At 40.3% G+C, this 21,723-nt stretch overlaps 1 protein-coding gene across 4 annotated transcripts in view; it reads right to left on the reverse strand.

Annotated features, from left to right (window-relative positions):
* The window catches only part of Large1 (LARGE xylosyl- and glucuronyltransferase 1), a 497,928-nt gene that overhangs the window by 341,713 nt on the left and 134,492 nt on the right, over nucleotides 1-21,723 (reverse strand). For all 4 annotated transcript variants that reach the window (XM_051168561.1, XM_051168560.1, XM_051168562.1 and 1 more), the window contains one exon: nucleotides 11,496-11,683. In XM_051168561.1, the coding sequence (XP_051024518.1) occupies nucleotides 11,496-11,601 (106 nt within the window). In that variant the 5' untranslated portion in view covers nucleotides 11,602-11,683. The remainder of the gene's footprint in view (nucleotides 1-11,495; nucleotides 11,684-21,723) is intronic.

Genomic DNA, 21,723 nt, shown 5'->3' on the forward strand with positions numbered 1-21,723 from the left:
GTGAGGCATGAGGGGCTCTTCTGCATCCTATCAAGCAATAAGCAGCATTCTTGATTTTTGAGGTGGAAATTATGGCTGAGACCTATCAGCTGAGGATGCAGAACATTTCAAGTGAGGACTAGAACCAGATATGATGAACAGCATCATCAAAGGTTTTGCCATACTCTAAAGTTCTCACACAGCTGGCTCTTTAAGTAGAGTACTATAATTTTCTCCAAACATGGCCGCTTGGCTTAGGAACCTGCAGCTTGGTGAGCACAAAGGTCCAGAGTAGTATATTTACTCATATGTAAAACAAAAGGTTATGGGACTAGGTGGGTTAACTCTTGTGTGGAGGGAAAACCATTAATAAAACCCGAGAAAAAGAAGCTGATACCCTCTTGAGAATTCTTGGGACTAGAATGCTGAAAATTGATAGCATAGACCTGCAGCCCTTAGTCCAGTGACCTAAATTTGTTAGCATGATCCTGATGTTCATGAACCATATTTGCTGGGGACTGCATAGCTTATGCTAACTTTTCTTTAACAGTACACTAGTCAGTCTGGATTGTATCCCCGAATACAAAACAAATCACAAGAAACTGCAAGCTAATTGACAAAGTACTCTGGGGGGACACATTCCTTGTTGGCCATGTCTAGTTATCTAGTTACCATCCACTTTGTTATCCTTTGCATGGTACTTAATAAACTATTTCTCCTTTTCTAGTCTATAAGGTAAACTCATTCCCCACCAGCCAATCTCTTCCCCAATACCATGGGACTCCATAGTATTGTCGCTTACGTTCCCTGCAGACTTTCTTGCCTTCCTTAAAAGCACAAGAAGAGAAAACAGAACAAAGGTTTGTCCAATGTCTATTGTTGCACAGCTGGTGGGTCATGTAGACTTCATAACAAATGTTATGAAATGTTATGAGCACAGAGATGAGCACCTTGTGTGTGTATTGTCACCCTATGATGGTAAAAGTATCACTGATCCAAACTCAGGTCTCACTGTTCTTCTGAAGCATATTTATCCCATCAGTAAGCCCTCGTGTAGTTTTCAATGGTCTCATCTGTTTAGGGTGCCCGTCTGCCTGGGTGATTCTTAATGTCTTTTTCTGTTCTTAATTGTATGAGCCCACAGCAGAAACAAAATGTACATTTCATTAAAGAAATAATTGAATTTTCTGCTTCTGTTGGCTTATAATAATCCTGCTAGCCAGAGAACGTGGTATGCCTTCGCACCCAAAATAGCCCCTTATCACGTGTCTTATTTGTCTTGTCCTTGTCTGAAACTTGACAAGGATGACTTTGAAATGACATCTCCCAATTCCTTCTGTGTGTCAAGTGCTTGAGAGACTGGAGCATAAAGGATCTTTTCAGACAAGGTCAAAGTCCTCTTTACGCACTAGTTGGTGGCATGGATCAAACACTTTAACAGCCCTGAGCCTCAATATCTTCCTCTCCAAAGCATGAAGTACACTGAAGAATAAATAAGATATTTCATGGAATGATGACAGCCCAGCACCATGTAGATGGCAAACCAAAAGTTTCAAGCTCAGAGACTAACTAAGCCAGGCAAGGTCAACAATGGCATAATCAGACAGCAAAAGCTTTTACCCTACTTCTGTTCTACATAAAACAAAAGTTAGGGGTAATCCAGAGAATGATAGAGGAGAGAGATCGATGTTCATAAGCTAGAGCATGCTACACCCTCAAAGAAACAGCTACCACTCAATCCCAGCTGACGGCTGCAACCAAACCATGAGGGTATAGGTTTGCTACCTCTATCCATTTTTGTTATTTTGGTATAAGGAATGCCACACATCCTGGGTCTTAGTAGTGGTTTCTCGAGATTTAACCACTAGCAATGAGTTTTTTTAAATGACAAAAACAGACAGCAGGCCAAACTTAACACTACTGTGGACTACATGGAGGCAAACTCTGATTTAGGAGCCAGAGATGGAAAGAGGTTGCTGTAATTCTGATGATGCTGAGAGTTTGAACAGTGCACATCCTTCCCAGGTAGATATGTGATTACTGACTTACCTACATGACAACATGCATTAGCAAATACAGTTCAATACTGATGTCAGGGAATGACATTGTTCTAATACTAATGAAAGAGATCTCATTGCTGGTAGGGATGTTGGTCTCATTTCAAATTGATGAAAACACTCATTCAGAAGCAAGGATTTAGGAATAAGTTTCAGATGTGGAAGTCAACCCTGTGATCAAGTCCTCAGAGTGAGGGTAATGCATGCCAAAAAGGAACAAAGCATGCACACTTAAAGCAGAAGTGTTCAACATCAATCCCCCAAAGAAAAGTTCTACACTAAACAGTGACACAGACTCATGAATCCCAAAGGTCAATAAAATCCCTCTCATCTTGCAGAATGAAAATTATATAAAATCACTTCTAATTCAACTGCATACTTTCCACCCCCCTCCTCCCCCCACCATGTGTGTGAGTGTGTGGGTGTAAGGGATTGCATGTATGCACATATCTGTGTGGATGGCAGAGGACAATCACCTTGTTCTTTCCTCAAGTTTTTCCCATGTTTTGAGGCAGGGTCTTTCACTGGCCAGTCCTTGTCCAGGGAGCCTGTCTCTGATTCCCATTTCACCATGACTGAGATTATAAGCTTGCACCACCAACCAGCATTGTATGTGCATTCTGGTGATGCAAACTGAGATCCTAACACACTTGTCAGACAAGTGCCTTAAGGAGTGAGTGCCTGATTTGCATAGGCTTTTTAAATAAAGAAATAACATACACAGCAAAGTAAATACATGAAATGCAAAATATTTAGTAAATTATCACAAAGCGGCAAACCTGTATAGTTGCCATACTGGAATTGTACACAACAAGGAAACTTGAAGCTACTAAGGCTTTTTTTTCTATACATGCATATACAAATTTATTGCCTTTTTTCATCTTAACTCAGCACTTCTCATGTACTGAGGCCATAACTTTGGCAGTGTGAGAAGAAAATGAGTATGCTGTAAAAACTACCATGCCTCTCTTTCTCATTCTCTACAGTTTCATGGACAGAAGATTCATTCTTGCTATAAACATAAGCAATGTCAGCTTAAAGGCAGCACCTCAAAGCTTTCCACTAGCCTGTCCAAACTGGGAGCACCACTATTCTATTTGTCATATTATTAAGCACAATGAGAATTGATTGAATAAAAGGTGTGTGATCTGCAATAGTTATATAATCAAAATTTTGAAATGGTTAGCGAATGGGTAATATATACAATATGGATACTAGGATGCTTCATACCCTTGGTAAGGCAAAGCAAAGACTATCACACTGTATCACACTTCAAAACTGATGATATCTAGTTAAACAGTGTATTACCATGTAGCAGTGGTTAGCCTGGAACTCAGAAAGAGCCACCTATCTCTGCCACCTGAATACTGAGAATTTATGGTATACTGATAGTATAGCATATTTAAATTTTTCAAATGGTTTCTTGGGAGTAATTAAAACTATGAATAAGATACCTTTAAGTCATAGAAAACAAGTTTTCTGATTTTGTCAGACTTCAAGACTCTTCCAGGAAAGAAAGTAAACACATACTTCTGGGTCATTTTCTCTACTCGACAGCAGGGCCAAAAGCTATGTACAGGAAAAAGAGAACACCTCAGTAATCATCTCATAACTCATAAAATAGTGGGACTCCACTACCTTAATGAAATTCTCCTTAGCTCGTGGCACCTGCAAATGCACTATGTGTCCTACAACCTGGAAGTTGTTTAACACCAAACCTTTATTTTCACATTCTCATTTTTTGAGGGGAGGCGGGGAAGATTTTGTTTAAGCTCAGCACTAATTCCTATTATCTATTAGTTAACAAATCTTTTCATATTTGCCTTGGTTTAAAAAAAAAAAATCAATGTAGCTTTTGTATTATACTTTCCATTTCATTTTGCGTTTAGTATCCTGTGTTCATTATATATATATATATATATAATATGCTTAGGAAGTGATACATTTAGGTCACTGGTGAGAAGGCCAAAATGGACTTTGCTGCTATCAAAGCTGCCACAGAGACCAGTCCCAGGGAGAGCGAAGCCATGTCCTGAGGAGTCTGTTTTCAGGAAAATCTGGAAGCATCCATAGGCTGCGGGATGGGGTGTTACACATGAAGCTGTGCAATCAGCCACACTTGGGCAAGCTCTCATTTACCACTTCCTGCCACCTGTCCCACAACCTATGTGTTCAGACTTAACAATTCTTAGTCCGCATTCCAACTTTGCAAAATGGTCAGATATCACGACCTTTTGCCTTTCTGTTGAAATTTGCTGGGATGGCTGCCAAACACACTCAGTTGGGAGGCTTTTACCTCTGTAAGAATAGAAGGAACAGTCAACAGAGGTTTTAAGAATGCAAAGTGTGAGTACAGGCTGAAATCAGCTCAGAAATAAGTGTACTACACATGTTCAAGATGATGGTTATAAATGACCTGGACTTTGCATGCTCTGGAGACCTCTGCCTTCAAGTAACACCCACCCATCTCTGATCAAGGGAAGCTGGTTGCAGGGCATCAGAGGCAGTAAATGCAAACAACATAATGAATGCCTTAAAGTCTCCTTCTTCCACAAGCTCTCAACTCACCAAAAGCTGAACACCTGCCCCAAGGATGCAGAAAAGAAAAATCACAACTGCAAATAAAATCCACCAGACCCAGGATAGAAAGTGGATCTGGGGAAAAGTATGGTCTCAATTCAAATGAAGGTGTGCCTAAGCACAACCACTTAAGTCTAAGTGCCAACAGTCTAAGAGCCATAGTGCTGTGCCCTGGGGTATCAGTATCACAGATGCTCACAGCACCAGGAACTAGGAACTCCTATCCCTTACCCCAGACAGAAGGACTCTCCAGAAAATTCATACTAATTCCAAGGAGGAAGAGGATCAGTTCAAAGGCATTCTTGACTACAGCAAGTGTGTGGCTAACATCAGGTGCATAGACCTTGCCTCAAAAAAATGAAGGAGAAAAGAGGAAGTGCAGTAAATATATAGAAGGAAGAACCTTTCACCATGGGCTCACAAAGAGTTAACATTGGGATGGGCACTGGAACTAGGACGATGAGTCAAACAGACCTTCCCTACAAGAAACTCAGAGGCATGCACCTGCAGATCTCATAAGAGCAAATGTTATTTGCTGTATGCTGGTCACAGTATCTCCGCATGGGATCAGACATTAAGGGGAAAGGACAACGAACACAAATACTGAAGGTGCTATTTGAGAAGCCTATGAGCAAAGAACTATATACAGAGCAGAAAGAGCAGAGTGAAATTTAAGAAACAAAGTAGTTTCCCCAAAGTGGTCAATGAGGCAGCAGAACCCCAATGCACACAAAAATGGTAAGTTTCAGGGAAAAGGAAGGGAATAGCAAAATCATTGTAAGGATTCAGTTAAACCAGGAGACAGCAGAGAAATCTGCTGGAACCCAGGGCCAGACAGGGGCATGTATACTCACTCCTTCACTTAGCAAACATTTGAAGACCAACACTGAGCATTAAGATTACCTCTTACCAGATGGTGTAACAGTCAGCACTAGAGACATGTGATGGCAAGAAGGAAAACAAGAAGCTGTGAGTAAGAAGGGGAAGCAGAGTGGGTGAGAACAGGCAGCCTAATGGAAGGTCATGAGCACTGAGGCTGAGATCCAGAGATCATAGTCAAATGGACTGAGAAGGCAAAGAGATGGTGATAGGACCACAGATGTCTGAGGAAGGAGCAGAGCACAGGAAAGGCTTTGAAGGAGCTCAGGGTGGCCACAGAGGATGAGAAGATACCAGGAGATGGGGCAGAGAACAAGAGGAAAGAGCGAAGTGGTACCCTGTGGTGACTGTGGATACTCTCTGGAAGGAGACAAGAAACACAAAGGGTAACAGACAAAAAAAAAAAAAAAAAAAAAGACAAAAAAAAAAAAAAAAAACCAACAACAGCAAAATCATCTGCAAGAGGCCAAGCACAATGTGTGACATTTGAGGGATAGCGGATATGAGTTATGAAGGGGAGTAACTAGGTCAAGATAGGCAAGGGCTGGAAATGCTGTCTCACAAGGTAGAGGAAGAAATGAAGATTAGCCATTGAAGTAAAAGGTTGAGTTAGGAATGTAAGGGTTAAATAAGCAAAGAAAACAACACCCACTTATCATCATCCTCCAGAAGAGCTCCATGCCAGGTGGCCTCATTATTAGAACTGGCACTCTTTATTAGTCGGTTCTTGATCCCATAAAATTTAAGTACTGATCCTGGTCCCATCCTTAGAAGCATATGATGGTAAAAGTGTCTCCTTTTCCTATATAGTTCTTCCTAATTATGAAAGACTCTTATGGCTTACAATTCATTTATGTCAGACTTTCAGTACAATATGTTTGTGGGTAGAATGTTAGTACGGCAACCAGTGAGCTTCATTTTGACAATATTATTTCATGTTATGGAGACTAAAGCTAAGGGAGGGGAGGGACCATGCTCCAAGTACCCAGCTATTCCTGGATGAGCTGACTTCACATCTAGGATGCCTGGTTCTGCTCTGCGCTCTAGTCCCATTGTGCCACTCAAGGTAATCAACTAACTAATCAGACTGCTAAACCTGAGCATCAAAGCATCTGCAGCACAGAGGAGATTCTGGACTCTGCTCTCAGGAGACCCGTTCAAATTAATCAGAGTAGGAAAATAAACAAGCCCAATGAAAATATGAATCATACTTCCACAAATCCATGCAGCAATGTTATCTATGACCCTGCCTATTACAAAGCTAAAGCCTTAAGGGTATCAGTCAATGGGGTGTAGGAAGCACTAACTGAGAGAAGAACATATGTATGTACAGAACCCACTGCTATCTGCAGCAACAGATAGCATCCACCATGGAAAGGTGACTTTTGACTCCTGGTGGCCATTCAGCTTCCTCCAGAGTCTAGAGGTCTCACTGTCAGGTCAGAAAGTTCATCTTAGATGATCACCACTATGTTAGAGTAAACTTCAGCTTCCACATCTCTCCTAGGAGCATTTGACAGCCTTCCTGGACAGCTCTTTACAGCCACACACATAGCAATCTTCATTATGAGGGGATTGACATCTGACTTCTGGCCACATCTCTGGCCAAAGTTAGGAGCCACAAGAGCTGCCCTTATTTTGTGTCCCAGTGACAGCCCTGACTGCTGAATCTGATCCTTTGAGCCTCTGTGTCTCTAGCTCCTTCCGCTGCTTCTTATAGAACCAACTTGAGCTAACAATGTCATTCACCTGGGTCTTCCTAACCATGCTGACTTCTCTTATAGACTATTTTTACGGTGGAAAGCCTAGAAATAAACGCTAGGAAAGTGCACATCCATACATAGTCATTATCATCTGCCTAGACATTTTTGCTACTGTGCTCATGTCACTTAACACCCAACGAATGCAGTTTTTTGAGTCAGAGATTTAAGTTTATTCTTAAGTACTCTGATGATAGCTATAGCACCCAGTCGCTATCTAAATATTACCTTTATCCTGCCATTTCTCATAATTTCCCAAACAGTCTTGAAAATCACTCTGTTAAGAATTCTAGGCAGTTCATCAGCTATGGACTAACCAGGGTTTGTTTTTTTTTTTTTTGGTTTGATGCTTCTAATGGGTCTTTAAGGTGATAACAAATTGTAACTACAGATAGCTACAAGCTCCCTACAACCTAGATCTCCTCATTGCCATCAGAGGATGTTTTCCTTACCAGCCTGTGACCAGAAAAAATATATTATAGGGTTCAAGGGAAACTATAAAGCACCAAATTCTTCCCTAGTCTCTGACTACAGTGATTTTGTTTTGTGTGTGGTGGTTTCAAGGCAAATAACCATAGGTAATCCAGTGAGATGAACTGCTCTGTAATTAGGAAGAAAAGAAGTATAAGATGCAAGCCTTAACTGTCCTCCATCTAGGAAGAGCTATCTGCAGAGAAGTTAACCAAACGAATGGACAAAAACCTAGCCACGCAAACATCATCTAGCAACTTGAGCCAAGCCTACCTGCAGTGAAGACTGTCTTTAATTCCACTGTATTAACTATTTATATTAGTTACTTATCTTGGTACTGTGGCTAAACGTGTGACAAAAATAACCTAAGGAAAAAACAGCTTAACACAGATCAGTTTACTTAGATCCGTCCTAGAAGGGAGATATGGCAGCAGAAGTTAAAGGCAGCTAGCTGGTCACACTGCATAACAGCAAAGAGATGAGTGCTGGGGCTCAGCCCTTTTTTTTAATTCACCCTAAGACTCCAGCTCTCCGGATGATGCCACCCACATTATGAGGAACTCCCTCATAGACATGGCAAGGGGCTTGCCCCTAGGTGAATCTTGATCTTGTGAAGTTGCTAATCACTAAACCATGTTGTTAATAAATTATTTTTCATTCCAAAATCAGTGCAGACTGATTTGTAATATTGAGCACAGATAAAAATTCTATAGTAGTGTTCCCCAGTGTTAGAACTTGCATGCCACAGTACCAACTTGACAAGAAAGGGATACAGTAGTACAAGTGAATGGCAGGTAAGGCCCAGATTCACGGGTGGTAAAAGTGACTATTGAGTGCTCATCATTAAGTAGGACACCAATTTCATCTCCTACAAGGCTCAATGAATGCCGTGAAAAGAACAAAACAGCTGAAGAATAGAAAGATAGGCCATGAACAGCAGTCTTATGGGCATGACACTCATGAATGCATAACAGCTACAACCACCTACGCAGAGTCCACACAAGACTGAATCAGTAAATTCATTCACAGATTGGGGAGGGCCTCATGTGGCCACCATGGAGTGTAGCTAATGACAGATGAAAGCTCTTAGAGGAGAGGAAATCATTATTGTCACTGAAGCAGGCTCTGGTGAGTTATTCATGCTCCAGTGCAGAGCTTTTTACCCATGCTCATGCCATCGCTGGTTAAAATCAGCCAGTGAAAACAAAAACAAAAGATACAAAAGTGGGATGGGGACTTGGTAAGAGGAAATGGGGGTTTGTGAAGATGAGTAGACAAAAAGACAATGATTCTATACATGTACAAAACAAAGAATAAGTTTTTAAAAACAGAAACAAAGTTCTAAAACATCATTGTATAAAGATCATGTGGTAACTAGTAAAATTCCTTGCCAAACTACAATACCTGCCTAAAGCCCTAGTCTACAGTGTGGTATCAGAATAAAACTCTGAACTCCTGAATCTAAGCTGGGCTCCAGCCTGACTGGCTTGGAGATCATGGCCAAGTCAACAAAGTTTTTATCCTGCATACTTCCTACCTTTAGAACAAGGACATTCACTGAATTATAGTAAGTTGTTGTTTAAAAAGAAAATTCTGTACAATGTATGGCACAGATATTGTAATAATACCTGCTGTTGATATAGTCAATGTCATCATTGTCTTGTTAACACTGTTGTGCTAATTTTAAAATACTTTTTCTAATTCTTTTGAAAATTCATACACATATACAATGCGCCATGATCATATCCACCCCAACTCTCCTTTCTACCCTAACCCCCTGCAGATTATTTACTATTACAAACAGATTTGCTATATTGCCAAATGCCTGTTTTCCCATTCATTATTGCTTTTCTTTCATTTGGTTTGCTGTGCTTCCACGTGCTGTTCTGTGCTGCATTGTGCTGTGCTGTGCTGCACTGTGCACTGTGCTCTGCTCTCCTCTGCTCTGTGGTTTGTGGTAGGGTTTGGTTTTGTAGTGGTACCATTATGTTAAGCTGCACTAGGCTAGAACTCACAAGTTCTGCCTCAGGCTCCAGAGTACTGGGACATCAAGCACAGACTCTACGCTTAGTCTTCTTCTCACTTCTGGAACTGAACTAGCCCTAGATATCTCTGCTTCTTCCCTAGGGCCTCTCTCACTTTGACTCAGCTGAGAAACTTTCATCCTCGCATTGCCAGGATCACATCAACTCACCAGTTTCCCTATGACCCCACTGCAGAAAGGAGTCGCTCACTGCCAGAGCTGTTTAAATGAAAATCTCCCACCAGTCCAGGGTTGTGGCTAAGAGGAAGGAAACAGTGAAAGGGTTGTGACACTGGGGTCCTGCCATGGGCTAGTGACCTAAAATCACCCCCATTCTGGAGTTCAGACAGGTGCTCATCTGTGAAGAGCACTTGCTACTCTTTCAGAGGACCCAAGTTCAGTTCCCAGCAGCCCACATCAGGCAGCTCACAAGGATCAGCATCTCCAACTCCAGGGAAATCTGGCACCTCTGGCCTACTTGGGCATCTGTACTCATATGCACACACTCATATGCAGATACACACACTTACACATAAATTAAAAATAATAAAATAATTATTTAAATAAAAACCAATCACCCCTGTTCAGCAAGTGCATAGCTCTGTCATCTTTATACTCAGCTTCGCTAACACAACCTTCAAACATAGAGCCGAGCTCCTAATTAAAAGGTGGCCTTAAGCTGTCGATAAAACTATGCACAAAGGAAATGTTCAAAAGCACGGTAGTAGCTTTGTTGAGACTGACTGTCATGCATGATATTTTTTTCTAATTCAAGTGTGGGGCAAATTAAAAAAGAAAGTCTAAACATCTATATCACCATTCCTCCCTACCTGAATCTGAGACACAATCACCAACAATCAAGAAAAATGTTGACTGAAAAAATTGTGAAGTTTTACTTTCCCGTTCATTCCTGTAAAGTGGAAACAATAATCATTTGCTTTTATTTGTTCAGGGAAGGCCATTCCTATGCCCCATCCCCAGGCTCTCTTGTCACTGTGACAGATCATCTTTCATTCTCAGCCATAGCCTGACAGCTCCCACAAACTTCTCCCCCAGCACACACCACTGTGGCAATGATTTGTTAACCTGTCTGTCTCCTACAGGAGACAGTGTATGTCTAGATCTGTTATTTTTGTATTCTTAGCACTAGGTTTACTGAAGATGTCAACCAGCAAGAAAACATTGAATGTGTGAACAAACAAATGACTAGAGGGATCAATAAATGAAATATCTGGCTTCAGGAAAGGAAAGCCATTCACAAAGCTTCATCCTCCTCCTTTTTTTACACCAAGACCATGTGACTAAACAGGCTTCAGCCAATTGTCTACCTACCCCCCTGACACTACAGAAACTTCTATTTTACTTTCAGTCTAGTTTTTCTTTCATTCCTCACCTTTCTGACTTCCTTCAACTGACTGTGTGATGCTGGAAGTCATTTCTTATAACAAGCAATTTAAACGCAAGTTTTAGCCAGGCGTGGTGGTGCACGCCTTTAATCCCAGCACTTGGGAGGCAGAGGCAGGCGGATCGCTGTGAGTTCGAGGCCAGCCTGGTCTACAAAGCGAGTCCAGGACAGCCAAGACTACACAGAGAAACCCAGTCTCAAAAAACCAAAAAAAAAAAAAAAAAAAAAAAACGCAAATTTTTACAAGGAACACTATGGCCTCCGAGCTCTTTCTAGGCCTCTGTAACAGACTGTGTTCCCTTGACCTCCCAATTTTGCTTCCACTTGGCTTTTGTCCTTACCTTCAAAGCTTCCAGCAAACAAGTAAATCCACGTGATGGCTGGGATACAGAGCAGAGTCAAAGAAGCAGCCAGGAATTTCCGTCTCCCTCTGCAGATTCCCAGCATCCTCTCAGAAATGACAATCTCTAATTCCAGCGTGGTGTCTTTGTGCAAAACTTGAAGTCCTCAGCATCCCTCATAATACTTTCTGGAAGGAAAAAGAAAAGAGAAAGAGCTAAACCTCATCATGATGAGCAAGCAGATGGAGGCAAACTGGGAAAAAAAAATCTCATAGATCCTAAAAATAGATTCCCTGGCCAATGATCACCTTTTTTCCCAAGAGATGACAGATAAGGCTATAATCTTGTATCTGTCAAAACTGAGACACTTAAATAAATGATGAGGTCTATAAGGGAAGTTCTCTGTCACACAATATACACACATACACCCACTTAAAAGAATACTTAGCTAACATCTATTATAAACAAAGAACTATCAAAGCATGATATCAAAGCTAAGACATAGGCTAACGTCAAAGAACACAGTGACCAATTAAAGAACATGACCCCCCAAAATGTGACAATTTCAATTTATATGGCCCACTGATGAAGGAAAGAAAAAAGCAGCAGCTGAGTCATTTGTGGTCAACATGGCATGCAGCTCCTGTGTTCCTCATAGAGAGAATCATGAAAGGCACCAAAGGCACACGTAAATAGAGCACAAGACGGAAAGCTTAGTTAGATCACAACATAACTTGTTGAAACTGGTCTGTGCTCAATTGAGAAGGTAAAAATATCTCAATTGGGACTCTGCATAGTTCCTCACTACGGTAGATCCAGAAAAGATAGAAACAATGAAAATGTATTGAGAATGAACAAGAATTAACCCCTTGGACTGGCATAAGTGATTCTTAGACTAGAAAACAGTAGTGATGGCTTAAAAGAAGAGAAACAAGGTCGACAAGGATGGAGCAGATATTTCATCTTAACATATAATATGTATGTATATATGTACGTATGCATGTTTGTATGCATATATACAAACACACAGTGTCCCTCTCTTCCTGCTGCATGCTGGTCCTAATATAGAACTCTCAGCTACCTCTCCAGCACTCTGTCAGCCTGGGTGCTGCCATGCTTCTCATCATGCCAATAATGGACTAAACCTCTGAACAGTAAGCTAGCCCAAAATAAATGCTTTCCATCACAAGAGTTGTTGTGGTCATGGTGTCCCTTCACAGAAACAGGACGCTGACAAAGACAGAGGTTGGTACCAGGGACTGGCTATTGTTGCATTTGGCCTGATTGTGCTTCGGTTTGGAGAAATGTACACTTTGTGATTTTGGATTAGGGAAGCAGTTGAATGCTTTAAACTGGGCTTAATGGGGCAGTCTGGTAGAAGCATGGAAGACAGTGGGGCTGGGCAATTTGAACAGTGGGGACCTAGCTCAAGAGGTTTCAGAGGGGGAAATATTAGTATGTGACCTAAATTACATTCTTGTGATATTTTTACAAAGAATGTGGCTGCATTACGTTCTTGTCTGAGGAGTGGGGGGAAGCCTGAATCTAAATTGAAAAGTTTTTGGATTAGCAGCTTTGGCAGAGATTTCCAGACAGCCTACTATTGACTGTCTTGTAGACATTAGTGGCCATGCTTATGCTAATCTATAATGAAAATAAGCAAGCTGAACAAGGAAAAACACAAAATGTACAGTTTGAGGAGAAAAGGAGCACCAGGGGAAAGTTTAAAGAAAAGGACGATTCTAATGGAATAATGGCTACCTCAAGGCAAGACACAGCCAAGCTTCCAACTCGTGAGAAGGAACTCAAACAGGTAAAGAATGTAGAGCCAGGAGCTTATGAAGGGATGCTACTTACTGGATTTCTTGTTATGCCTTGATCAGCCTACTTTCTTACAGAACCCAGCACCACCAGCCCAGAAACAGCCAAGTCACAACAGGCAAGGCCCTCCTACATCAAGTAGTAAGAAAATGCCCTACAGGTTTACCTACAATCTAATATTATGAGTAGACTTTCTTAATTGGGATTTCCTCCCGAGATGAATTTAGCTTGTATAAAGTTGACATAAACTTGCCAGTACAAAGCCTGTGGACTTAGGAAGCAATGTATGATACTTGCTGAACATATATCAAAATGTGCCATTAGACACACATCTTTTACTTGGTCTAATATTCCTTAAATGTATCTTTCAAAAACAGAAGTCTGCCAACCAGATTTGTAATACAGGAATCAAAATCTGCACAGTTCCTCAAGCAGGCCCTCCCAGCAATGATGAGCCCTGCGGACACCATCCTCTGGAGCACGGGAAATCAGCAGCAAAGTTTGTTTTGGTAATTTTCTCTCATCTCTGCCTGAAGGGAAGAACACACTTCACACTAAGTCTGCAATCACATGTACATTACAGGCTGTAGCATCTCCTCCTGAAGATAGTCCTCAGCCTAAACGCGCACACAGTATGCCTAGAATAAGTACAGAAACCTGGCTGTTCCTTATGTTGTAACAGCCATTCAGGACCATTTCATACCATCTTAGTTTGTCTTGATCCTGCTGTGAAATCCAGTTCTCTGTTAGTCAAGTAAGGATTCTCTTAGTTATTAAACTAAAAGAGAAGAATCTTAGCAATGAAGATAGGAGACAAAAATTAGTTAGGCAATGTAGGCAGGAAACCCGAAAGCAACAGTCTCAGCAATGCCCTGCTGGAGCAGGGATGCCAGAAGGAGGCTCTGGTTCTCTGCTCAAAATTTCTGCCTGGAACATGAATGTGCGATGGAAATAATGAAATTTCATTCCAGGCATTAATCTCTTTTCGTGAACAGCTTTGGAACTGGATCTTTGTGTATTGATGATGGAAATGGATTAGGTCTATTTCCCAATCCCAAGCCCTCAATGATGCTGAAGTCTCCAATCTTTACCTAGTAATGCTACCATATTATTGAAAGACACCAGGGAAATCAAGGCTCTGCTAAGGCCCATTAAAGAAAAGCTATTTCCTCTTGGTCAAAAGAATGGAATCTAGCCAGGCGTGGTGGTATATGCCTTTAAACCCAGCACTTGGGAGGCAGAGGCATGTAGATCTCTGTGAGTCCAAGACCAACCTGGTCTACAAAGCAAGTCCAGGATAGTCAAAGTTACACAGAGAAACCCTGTCTCAAAATAAAAAAATAAACAAATAAATAAATAAGAATTAACAAGAATGGATAGAGCCAGGACTTTCAGATTTGCCCCAATATTATAGTAATTCACACCACTGTCTAATCCCTAGTTAGTCTAGTTAGGGACTAAGCAGTTGTATACTGCTCTTACAGAGAAATTGCAAGCATCCATTTTCAGTGGCAAATAACCAGCTATGACTTCATGTCCAGGAGATTCAACACACACTTCTAAATTCCACAGGTACCTGCACTCACATGAATGTGCACAAACCTAAACACACACACACACACACACACTTAAAAATATTTTTTAAAAGTTAATCCAGTTAGGCCTGTCAATTATCAGGCTAAGGAATCATCCCACAGAAAGACTGCCATGCTAAGGAGATGGACAGGATAAATCAACCCCCTTAAAGAATATGTGAGTTTCTTCCCAAGACCCCAGCCTTGGTGCAGTCACTGACAATGCCAAGGCCAGGCAGCTCTGCTAGGTCAGCCTGCTTTCTAAGGACTAATTTAGGAAAAAACTCACTTCCCTTTTCTTTTCCTCCATATCTCTTTCCGAAGCACATTTTCCCTAACACTTTGGAGTTTTTTTTTTTTTCCTCTCTCTTTCTATGAAGCTACCAACCTTTTATCACGCAGCTGGTTTCTGGCCTCTATCGACTGCAGCCTGACTCAAAAAGACATGACTTTGTCTCTTCCTCTTCTCCATAACCCTTGTCCTGGAGGCTGCTGAAATTTATACCTTGCCTGCCACATTGTTTTCTCCAAATTCTAATAAGATGGCCCTCTACCTTCCTACTGGCTCGTTTTTTAAATTTTCTTATTTAAGGAGACAAGAATTCAAAGAAGCGACCCTGATTTCCCTAGTAACACAGTGCTTTTGTGTGAACAATCCTTAAGTCGTGGCCTGTTGCCCTGCAACAATACTGTCACTCACCTCATCTTATCTCACTACATAGGCATCGTACTCTCTCACATGAGAAGAAAGATGAAAACAGAACAAAATGCAGAGAGAGGCCATATCCACAAAGTGTTTACTATAATGTAGTGTTGTAACTGTTCGGTCCTTCTTAGTTACTATTATTTTTCTATTACTACACATTTTACAAACTACAAATCATCATGGCACTATGTGTAACCCAGAAAATATATGTAGGACTTAGGACTAGCCATGCTCTAAGCCATGCTCTAGTGTCTGCAATGTATGGTCTGTGGAGCAATGACACCTACATCTAAATATTTAATATCATAAAATGTTTCTTCCTGGGAAGAGACACAACTTCTCTTGTAAAACCGACTCTCTTTCCTACAGTTCCTTTTTAAAAGGTGTGTGGGGTGGAGGGAGTAAAAGTAAAAAGGAGGAAATTGTAATTGTATTATCTTCACCTCAGCAAGTATATTGAAAACTTGATATTTTAATATACAATATGAACTAATTTCCACACATTCCCTTTATATCTGCTTTTTGCTTATTTACATCAATGGCACATTTCCAGAGTTCAGTAGCCATGGCTCCCTGCCAGAGTGCTGCATAGTACAGTTTTTAGGATGTCCTAAGCCTTTACATTGGAGTCCTGATGGAGGTGAGTGTTAAGTACAGATCACAGAATGGAGTTGAAGCAGAGGACCCAGAAGGCTTTGATGTAATCTAAAAAGGATAAATAGCAGCAGTAGAAGTCAGAAGAACCAAACTGAAATAGCTAAGTCAGAACTTAGAAAAGAAGAAATCACTGGGTGACTATCTTGATACCTGTTGACACTTTCATGGACCCTAATCCACACACACTTTATGACTCACCTATGAGACTCCATTTAACAGAGAAAGGCACTGGGGCTCAAGGAGGCTAATGCCCAGTCTTATGAAGGATGTGCTGTTTCCTTCTCCCCTGCCTTTCCATCTGCTGCCTGCCCTACCTGCTAGGCTTCCCCAACTTAGTTCCTTTTTATCCATAAATTGTTCTCAGTTTGTATGTGATTCTGATTCTTCCCTCCAAAGGACATCACGTATGATCTAGAGACAATTTTGATGCTCAGATCTGGACAGAGCACCTACTAAATAGAGATCAGGGATGATAAGAAAAACCTTACATGTTGCAGTTCATGCAGACCTACAAGGAAAGATTTCAAGAAAAATGCACGCTAGACTGAGAAGGACATCGCTCCTTTAGGAAGACCCTTCCCTCAGAAGGAGGGTCAAAGAATGTTTCCAGTGAGCACATGTACAGGAAGCTTGTGAATTTTCTCTTTCCTCCAGAGTGGCCTTCCCTAGGCTAGGGAGGTAAAGTATACATCTCCCAAAAGCCAACCAGTTTCCTTAACTTCCTCACTTTGTAAAGCCTGGATTATGATTCTTTGCGGCAGGTAGTATAGCTTTCTGAGGACAATGGGATGAATATTACTCCTGGCACATAAATCTTGCTGTGGCAACACAAGTTAAAGAGACCCAAAGAATAGAAAGAATGCAGAATTTTTTTAAAATCCATTTCTAATATTAACCTTTGTCAACAGTGTACTACCAGACAGACTTTTACTGCAAACAGTCCCTCCAAGCACACTTACCCAGCATCAGACTGCACTCCAAGAAAATGGTGCTTCAGAAGTTTCTTCTACATAGCTATGTTTAGTCAGTACTTAATTACATTCAAAAGACCAGGAAACCAATCTATGGAGTGTTTTGGTCTTTCTTCTTGTTTTTGTTTTTTTTGTTTTTGTTTTTGTTTTTTTTTCATTCTGAAAGGGGGTGATTTAAGCAAGCAGGCTTTACATTTTCAATATTCTTCTAAAACACTTTTGCATTATTGATGATTGAGGGGGTTCCTGGTATATGACTAGCAGTCTCTAGTTGACTGGGTTGCATGCCCTTGGGAGACTGGATATAATGACGTCCAGTAGCCAAAGGGTACAAAGAAAGCTGCTATTTCTGTTGTCACTCATCCTCATCCACAGTGGGGGAGCATATCTACTCTGCATTTTCTAGACAGTGCTTGGCCTGCGTGGGAGATGCAGAAACACTAACCTTTAGGAGCTTTGAGAAAGAATGAAGGACAGATGTAGAGACACAAGTCAGAGGTAGCAATAGAGGTTTTTTTGTTTGTTTGTTTTTTGTTTTTTTTAAAGAAAGGACTAGAGAATAAATTTATTTTGAAATTGTAATAAAAATGTACCTCTTTACAGTTTTTAAAATATTTTCTTAATTTGTGGGTCATGTAGGGAAAAGTGCTTTCTAAGTACCTGCTAAAATTATTTTCAGGGATCTTTGTCTTAGAACATTTTTCTTCTCTACCTTTTCTGGAAGCGAGCACGGCTGCTTATCACTGGGTAGTGTAAACAGCCATCGGACTCACATTCCCTTCACTGGGCGCTTAGCTTTGATGAGTCCTGGAGTTTCCTTGATCATAACTATTATATAAAATAAAGAAATACTGAAAACTCTTAGGATAATAACTTTAATATGATCAAAATTTTCTAGTACTTTTTTCTGATTTTTAATTTCATCCTAAAAGTTTGAAATTTAAGAGATTTGAACACAAACATGAAAACCCAAATAACCTGAACAATAAAATATAAAGAAAAATATTTCATACTTTATTAATAAGGTTCCATTGTATCTATCATATGAATAATGTTTAAAAAAGCAATAGAGTTTTAAAGAGAAAACATTTTAGCAGAACCAAAGAGCAGCACAATTTCAGAAAGAAGAGAAGAAAATAAAGGTCCATGGAAAAGAAAACTACTAGGAAACAAGGAAATGTTTGGGATCTGAAGACAGAATCTGTCCTCAACACAGACATGGAGGAATTCACAACATTGTGGTATGTAGCAAGGGCTCTTCACACTACAGTGGACCTGAAAGCACATAGAGGAGCTAGAAGCAGGGATCAGGCATCAGTGTCTAAGGCTGGCATTTCCTGATCTCCTCCCGTCAGCTAGGCCATATGCCCTACAGAGTCCATAGCCTTTCAAAGGAGTACTACCAGCTGGGGTAAAGTCTCAAAGCATGAGCCTGTGGAAGACATTTTAAATGCAAACCATGACAGAGCATATTGGTGGCTTAAAACAGCTGAGGAAAATGTGATGATCAAGAGACACAGGTAGGGCCAGGAGCCACTCTAAAGGCATCTAATATGAGCTCTCCTCTATAATCATTCTCTTAAGAGACATTTTCTGTTGATGAGGATGCAGTGGGGCAGTCCTGTGCTGAAGAACAAGGCCTCGTTAAAGCTAGACTCATGTTAAAGCAATAGCATCCCCCTTGCTATGGACTTGCCAGAAGCTGTCCTTACAAGGGTGGAGAGGGATCATGAATGATACTACAGGTGGTTTAAATACATAATCGCATGATGCTTATATATCCATCATGTTGCATAAGCACCACCTTTGGTTCCAAACATGATTCATCAGTCGAAACAAACACCCTTCAACCATTTCATACTTTTCTATGTTCCAATTCCACTTGTGTTCTCATGATAAAACACTGACCAAAAGGAATTAAGAGAGGAAAGGTTCAATTGGCTTACAACTAAGTTCGAGGTCACAGTCAATCACTGAGGGGAAGTCAAGATAGGAATTCAATAAGCTAATCATAACTGTAGTCAAGAGTGGAGAGAAACAAATGCTCCCACACTGCCTGCTTCTGCTGCTAACTTTCAGGCCACTTTCTCTTGTCCTTTACACTTCAGGACCACCTGCCTAAGGAATGATGCCATGTAGAATGCGCTTGTTCCTCCCACATCAACTAACAATCAAAACAACTTCCCACAGACATGCCCACGGACCAACTGGATCTGGGCAATCTGTCACTTACGCTCTTTCCAGGTGATTCTAGAATGCAACAAGGTGAGATTTAAAAGTAACCGTTACATACCAATACAGAAAACATCACTTTTCTTTCTGTCTCTATGGATTTATCAATTCTGAGTATCTCTTTCAAGGAGCTTCATATCGCACATGACCTTTGGTGACTAGCTTCATTCACAAAGCAAAATGATTTTGGACACTCATTGATGTTCTAGTATGTACTGGCACAGCAATCTCTGTTTGGCTGGTCAAGAGCCCATCATGTGTATTTATCATATTCTACGTCCACTCATCCAGATGATGTCATATTTGAGATATTCACATTTCTTGGTTACGGTGAATGGAGTTGATGTGAACATCTGCCTACAACCACTTGCTTAAAAAGAATGCCCTTTGTCAAATTTGTTAATCAAAAGTCCTTCACTCTACATACATTCAAGTTTATCTTCGTTGTTATTGATAAATTAAAATTTCTAGAACCTGTTACATAGGGAATGCAACCAACACTGGCTATGTGGTATCTATAATACACCTGGCTATGACCCTTTAACAATATTCACACTTTCATTTAATGTATCAAAAACTCCCAGTATTTGTGTATCTATCCAATTGTACAGATCAGAAAAATAAGTTCATTGTTGGTTAAAACACAATAGACACATTAAACGGTGAAGAATCGGGATTGAGAATGGTAGAAATGCCTATGCATGGTATCTGCACAACAGTAATAACTAATTAGTCAAATACTTATAGGCATTTTGCTTTTTCACTTTCTCAGAAATAGCTACATTTTCATGTTGTAGACTAACACTTCTTAAATGTTTTTCTACACACTACCCCTTGTCATCCAAAAAAATTTACGTGGCCCCAAGTAAATAAGTGGTAAATACATGCATAAAATAATCACTTCTTGATAATAAATCATAATTAAATTTATTTCAAAATAATTCTTTGGTATATGTTAATTTATCATTTATTATAGGTAAAATTAAATTATATATATAATGAGATGGCTGTGCTTGTTTCTACACAGTTGTCTTGATTGAATATTTGACAATGTGAGATTCATAAAAACCTCCATACTTTTCAAAGTTGATACATATTTTGATTTTGTAATTGTCAATACTAACAATATTTGTCTCAGACAAATATATACAACAAAAATATCAAAAGTATTTTTAGGTAATGTCAGAAAAGTTACAAATTTGTTCCTACTCTCAAATCAAACTCCTTAAATGAATCTTTTGCTGTGTAGGTATTTTGCCTGTAGGTTTGCGTGGGCACCTTGCAGGATATAGTTGTATGTAAGATCCCCTAGAACCAGAATTACAAAGGTTCTGAGTCATCATGTGGGTACTGGAAACTGAACCTGGGTCCTCTCCAATAACAGCAAATGCTCTTAGAGCCATATCTCCACTGCTCCTTAAATGAGTTTGATGGAACTCCAGACAGCAACTCAGCCAGCCATTTTAATAATCAAACATTCTAATACAACATAATATAAAAATATATTAACTTAATATTTACATGCAGAGAAATAAAAGTAGGATCATATTTAAAGTTTTTATTTCCTTTTTTTTTTTTTTGTTTTGTTTCTGTTTCTAGATATATGTATGTTGTGTGTGTGCTCTGGAGTGCATGTATGTGCACATCTGTAGAAGCCAGAGGTTAACCTCCAAACTCATTTCTCAAATGCTGTCCATCTTGTTTATTCACACAGGGATGCTCACTAATCTGGAGCTCACTGACTAGACAGACCCTATCATGACAGTCAGGGACCTCCTTATTGACTTCTCCTCACTGCTAGGATTATAGAATATGCTACCATTCTGGGTGTTGAACTCAAGGCCTCATACTTAGCATGGACTTACAAGAAAACACTACTTTGTAGCACTCAATGGTCTCCAATTAATCTGTGCCATGGCTTTTCAGGCAGCACGCACTAGTGCTTCTTGATGTGACAGCATACACAGTATAAAGTGCATGTTGTGTTCAGAATCTGCACTGAACTCCTGTGATGTGACACGAAAGAACACTACCAGAAATGCCTCAGGTAACCCACACATTTTGAGTTCGCTTTTGGCTGTTTAGCATTTAGAAACTTTTCTATTTCTGATATTTTTCATGACTCCCCCATTCAGAAGTCAAGACTGTCTGAGAAGCTGTGAGACAAAACACCTGGCGGGTTGTTGTATTAGTTTGCCAGCACTGTCATAACAAAGTACCACAATATAAGTTTATTTCACAGTTCTAGAGGCCAGAAGTTCAAGATC

The sequence above is a fragment of the Acomys russatus genome, chromosome 26 (assembly GCF_903995435.1).
Source record: "Acomys russatus chromosome 26, mAcoRus1.1, whole genome shotgun sequence".
In the NCBI taxonomy this organism is placed as follows: Eukaryota; Metazoa; Chordata; class Mammalia; order Rodentia; family Muridae; genus Acomys; species Acomys russatus.